This window comes from Sinocyclocheilus rhinocerous, unplaced genomic scaffold (genome assembly GCF_001515625.1).
Source record: "Sinocyclocheilus rhinocerous isolate Xijiao unplaced genomic scaffold, SAMN03320098_v1.1 scaffold659, whole genome shotgun sequence".
Taxonomy (NCBI): Eukaryota; Metazoa; Chordata; class Actinopteri; order Cypriniformes; family Cyprinidae; genus Sinocyclocheilus; species Sinocyclocheilus rhinocerous.
The window spans coordinates 1,827,453-1,832,946 of NW_015652995.1; the positions used below are offsets into that span (position 1 = coordinate 1,827,453).

Below are 5,494 nucleotides of genomic sequence, written 5' to 3' on the forward strand. Positions count from 1 at the left end.
GCATTTTGCGTAGCGGGTACGCATTTTGACCTTAAAGTACGCTGGTACGATTTGTCACTCTAAACTACGCAAAAACCCGGTGACCTGTCCACGCGCAGTAAACAAGCAACAGAAAAAGATGAGGAGTTCAACCAATCAGAGCGTTTTCCGTGTTTTTTTTTATGTCTCTCCAAACTGGCCCTGTTTGTGTGTCCGTGAGTCGTGCGCCGAGATGAGGAAACACGTGTATGGTATTTCCTGGAGTCGTGAGCTCTATTTCTTCGGTGATGCATATGTGGACTTTCTGCGCAGGGGCGCCCTCTAGTATCCAGTATGAATGAAACAGACATTACATGTGTTCATAGCACTAAATAATGGCCAATCTATAAAAATAATACTTCTCTCAAAATAAATTTAAGGTAGACGTGATAATCCATGTTTTTCTACAGTGTACAACAATGTACTGGAGTTTGTTTTTTTTAAATAGCATTTAAAATCGCTAAAAAGAACTCTGTTGTGCCAAACCATCAGAACCAAACTGAAAACTGTGTTTAAAATACTGAGGTATTTATTGAACCTTGGGCTAACTGTATTGTTGCGTTCCTACTGTTTACTGTTTAAAATACTGTATAACAGGAATATCACAAACCGAGTACTAACCTATGAAAAATATTTAACATGAAGTCTAGCATTTTGCACATTGTGCAATTACGATTTTGACATTAGCCATCAAGGAGCTTCAAGTAATGTAGGAATAGGCTATATGCCCCCTCCCCCCCCAACACAGTCACACTGATGGAACTCTAAAAAAATTTCAAAGGTTGGCAGGTCTGAAATATGTGATTTAAGTAATGAAGACAGTCTTTTACAAAAAATATTGGCGCTATTGTAGCACAATCCATAAAAACATTGTAAAATACATCCGTTTCTTCCTTAGTGGGGTCATGACTTCAGGCCCGACTACAAGCGCTTGCATGAGCTCAGGCGGATGTTTCCCAATGTTCCTATAATGGCACTGACGGCCACAGCCACTCCTAGAGTTCAGAAAGACATTCTTAACCAGCTGGCAATGACCCGTCCTCAGGTGTAAGTCTTCCTGCATGCAACTCCTGATTCACATATTTCTGGCTTTTTGATTTAATTGTATTTGTAAAAGCATGGTATTCTGATTAGTCACTCTCACATTCATTATAATATGGATGCAGGATTATTTTGAACCTCATCTTCCTTCAGAAATACAAAGTAACATTTTTACATTTTAATTAAAAGTTTCGTGTGATTGTCCTGGCAGAGGAGGATGCATTAAGATTTCTATTTCAAATAAATGCTGTTTAAAAATCTTACGGACCACAAGCGTTTGAAATTGGTACTCTGTTCATTCTTAACCATGAAATCTATAGATATCATGTACATGTGTTACTCATATTAAAATTTATGTTTTCATAGATTCACTATGAGCTTCAACAGGCACAATCTCAAATATTCGGTTTTGCCAAAAAAGCCCAAGAAGGTTGATGAAGAATGCATTCAGTGGATCAAAAAATATTACCCACGTGAGTGCTGTCCAGATTAAATCAGTCTTTAACAATTATAATTTCTCACCACAGCATGGAGACCCTATAAATCATGTTGACCGTGTGTGTAGGTGACTCGGGGATTGTGTACTGCTTGTCTCGTAATGACTGCGACACTCTGGCTGACAGTCTTCAGAGGGCTGGGATCGCAGCGCTGGCTTATCACGCTGGCCTGAGTAACAGCGACAGGGAATATGTCCAGAATAAATGGATCAACCAGGATGGCTGCCAGGTAAACGCACTGTTTTTAAAATTACTATAAAACCTGGACCAGCTCTTTTGACCACGTATTTTTATTTTCCCTGCTTCCCAGAAATACCGTAATTTTTACCATTCATCTTTCATTTTTAGGTTATGTGTGCCACCATTGCATTTGGCATGGGAATCGATAAACCTGATGTGCGTTATGTGATCCATGCCAGTTTGCCCAAGTCAGTGGAGGGTTATTACCAGGAGTCGGGCAGAGCTGGTCGAGATGGAGAGATTTCCCACTGCGTCCTCTTCTATGCCTACAGTGATGTTATCCGCATCAAGAGACTCATTGCTAGTATGTACTGCAGGATTTTTGTTTATTCTTGTAATGAAGCTAGGATATATTGGTGCATTAACTGTAAACAATCCCTTATCACATTAAAATAATAAAACTGAGCAAGACATTTAAATGTTGCATTTGGTATTCAGTGAAATGACATGTTTTAAGGTGCTCTACAGAATAAAGATGGTCAAAACATGCATTTGGGATACTAAAATCCAGACACCATTATACAGTCATAGTTAACCTGCCTGAGCGTGGTCTACAATAACGGTTAATATAATTGCAGTGGATAAAGATGGCAACCAGCAATCCAAAGCCACCCACATCAACAACCTGCACAGCATGGTGCATTTCTGTGAGAATGTGGCTGAGTGCAGGAGGATCCAGTTGCTGGCTTACTTTGGCGAGCACACGTTTAATACAAGCTTCTGTAAAGAGCATCCTGAGGTCATCTGTGACAACTGTGCCAGACCACATGTAAGACCATCATCGAATCATTTCATTCTTTACAGCATACATTATGCAAATGTAATGCATAATATTAAACTTTGTAATTGTACACAGACATTGCTTGAAATTGGAAATAGTTTGCTTGCCAAACAAGTTAATTGTTATTTGTTTTGACTAATTATTTACTTAGAGCATGGTATTTTGAATAGTGACTTATGTTAATTACAGATACAAACACACATTCATGCATCTTAATACTTGTCTCCAGAAATATAAATCAAGAATTGTCACCGATGACGTGAAGAAGATTGTGAGGTTTGTGCAGGAGAACTGTGAGAAGGTTGGAAACCGATATGGCAAATCCGCCCAGCAGAACAGGCTCACTCTTAACATGCTGGTTGACATATTTCTGGGTAAGAAGCCTAGCGGGATTTGACTGTCATAAATGATGGTGTGAATATTACTATGAATATCCTTTGCCTCATCCAGTGCTTGAGATTTAATGCCTATCAGGATGGCTGCTCGAGTCCTCAATAAGAATATCTCTGTGCGGCAGGCTCCAAAAGTGCTCGGATCCAGTCCGGAATGTTTGGGGTAGGAGCAGCGTATTCCAAACACAATGCTGAGAGGCTTTTTAAGAAATTGGTGCTGGATAGTGTACTGATGGAGGACCTCTACATCACTAACAACGGGCAGGCAGTGGCCTATATCTCTGCTGGACCTAAAGCCATGAGTGTACTGAGTGGCTGCATGCAGGTGAGATTCTTAATGTAATAATTTGTTATTATTAATTTGTTAATGTTGTATTCTCTTTTCAAAATATGTATTAATGATCATACTCCCATTGCAGGTTGAGTTTGTTGAAACCGAGAGTGCATCCAGCATCAGAAAGCACAAAGCCTCTGTGATTGAGAATGTTTCTAAGAGAGAGGAGATGGTTAAAAAGTGTCTGCAGGAACTCAATGATCTGTGCAAGAAGTTGGGCAAAGTCTTTGGGATTCATTACTACAATATTTTCTCCACAGCCACACTCAAAAAGATTGCTGGTTAGCAAATATTCATTACATATACATATATACTTTTTAAATACGCATTTAATTTTCAAAAAAAAAAAAAGGAGGGGTGATGTAAATGAGTCATTTAACTAATTGAGGCTACGTTATGCTGTCATTTAGTATCGGAAATGTGCAGATTTAACAGAACTCAAAACTTTTTTTTTTCCTTTACATTGTGTTACGGGTTGAAACACCTCATTAAGTTAAAGCAATTAATTCCCTTCCTTTTTCACAGCCCCCTGTGCTCTGTGTTAAATGTATTGTGATGTGTTTCTGTGCAGAAACTCTCTCGCCCGATACAGAGCTTTTTTTTTTTCTTTACATTGTGTTACGGGTTGAAACACCTCATTAAGTTAAAGCAATTCATTCCCTTCCTTTTTCACAGCCCCCTGTGCTCTGTGTTAAATGTATTGTGATGTGTTTCTGTGCAGAAACTCTCTCGCCCGATACAGAGGTTCTGCCGATCTTCTAAAGGGTCAGTATGTTACAGCAGAAGCGTTGTTGGATTGTGCAGACTTTGATATCGGCTATATGAAACCAAATTAACTCTCCTTCTCCACACTTATTGTTGTGGATACAGCAACAACTGGTCTTCATCAAGAGGAGGTTGTGATGTGTTTCTGTGCAGAAACTCTCTCGCCCGATACAGAGGTTCTGCTGCAGATTGATGGTGTGACCGAAGACAAGCTGGAGAAGTATGGAGCTGAGTTTATTGAACTGCTGCAGAAGTACTCCGAGTGGCAGCTGCCTGGTGAGGGCCTGACAGCAGATCATATAGATTATGTCCGCAAGATAAATGCTTTCCTGACACATTAAGTAATCCTATGTTACAGTAATCCTTTCTAGCTTGAACCTTGTTTTAGAGACTAGTATTCTAATGGATGCAATCCACAAATGTAGAAATGCAAATATGCTTCTATTAGATGTGGTCACATTTACTGCAGACCAAATCCAGTTGGTCATGCAAATTCAGCACTTTGACCAGCAGAAAGCTGCTTGGTTTGAAAGTGTCTTCTTTGTGAGCTGTGCTTCATACATTGCTATAATATTGACAATTGATTTTTTTATTTTTTTTGCCTTTGAAATATCGTTAATGTGACTGCAACTTTAGGGTGTATAAAGTTTAAAATACTAGAGATCCTCTGTTTTTATTAGCTGATATTCCTATTAGTTTAATGCTGCCTCATACATATTTCAATTTAATGTAATTTCAATATAATGTAATAAGTTCAAAATACTTAATATAATATTACAACTTACCAAAGCTGAGACACTTATAAGAAACCAGACTACGGTTTTGATTTGGCTAACTTTACCTTTAAACTGTAAAACGGATCATATTTCAGCTAGCTCAAAGCAGCAACCTATAAAGCTCTTGAAATGAAGTAGCTTAAGAGACATAATGTTCTCACACTTCCTCTGTAGCTGAGGCGCAGACGGAGAGTTCAGGATGGATTGACACAACAAGAGGCCATCAAAACGAGGAAGATGATGATGAAGGGGACACATCAACCTATTTCAGAAGCACCTCTGGACGAGGAGCAAAGAGAAAGCAAGCATCTTACTCCAGAAAACCCAAAAGAAGAAGAGGTACCGGCGGCCAAAACTCGTCTTCTAAAGGGTCAGTATGTTACAGCAGAAGCGTTGTTGGATTGTGCAGACTTTGATATCGGCTATATGAAACCAAATTAACTCTCCTTCTCCACACTTATTGTTGTGGATACAGCAACAACTGGTCTTCATCAAGAGGAGGAGGATACAGAGGTGGTAGTCGAAGTGCAGGCAGAGGTTCCAGGCCTGCTCCATCAGTCCCAGCAGTGAAGAGGCCCGGCTTCATGGCTTTACCCACACCACAGACTGCTGCTCGTCCATTCCTCAAACCAACATTCTCTCACCTCTAG

At 39.6% G+C, this 5,494-nt stretch overlaps 1 protein-coding gene across 2 annotated transcripts in view; it reads left to right on the top strand.

Moving 5' to 3' along the window:
* The window catches only part of LOC107715230 (Bloom syndrome protein homolog), an 11,489-nt gene extending 5,995 nt beyond the window's left edge, over positions 1–5,494 (top strand). For both annotated transcript variants that reach the window (XM_016521309.1, XM_016521310.1), the window contains exons 12-22: positions 917–1,065; positions 1,426–1,532; positions 1,625–1,785; positions 1,905–2,100; positions 2,375–2,565; positions 2,807–2,951; positions 3,095–3,294; positions 3,389–3,584; positions 4,222–4,344; positions 5,019–5,214; positions 5,320–5,494. In XM_016521309.1, the coding sequence (XP_016376795.1) occupies positions 917–1,065; positions 1,426–1,532; positions 1,625–1,785; positions 1,905–2,100; positions 2,375–2,565; positions 2,807–2,951; positions 3,095–3,294; positions 3,389–3,584; positions 4,222–4,344; positions 5,019–5,214; positions 5,320–5,494 (1,839 nt within the window). The remainder of the gene's footprint in view (positions 1–916; positions 1,066–1,425; positions 1,533–1,624; positions 1,786–1,904; positions 2,101–2,374; positions 2,566–2,806; positions 2,952–3,094; positions 3,295–3,388; positions 3,585–4,221; positions 4,345–5,018; positions 5,215–5,319) is intronic.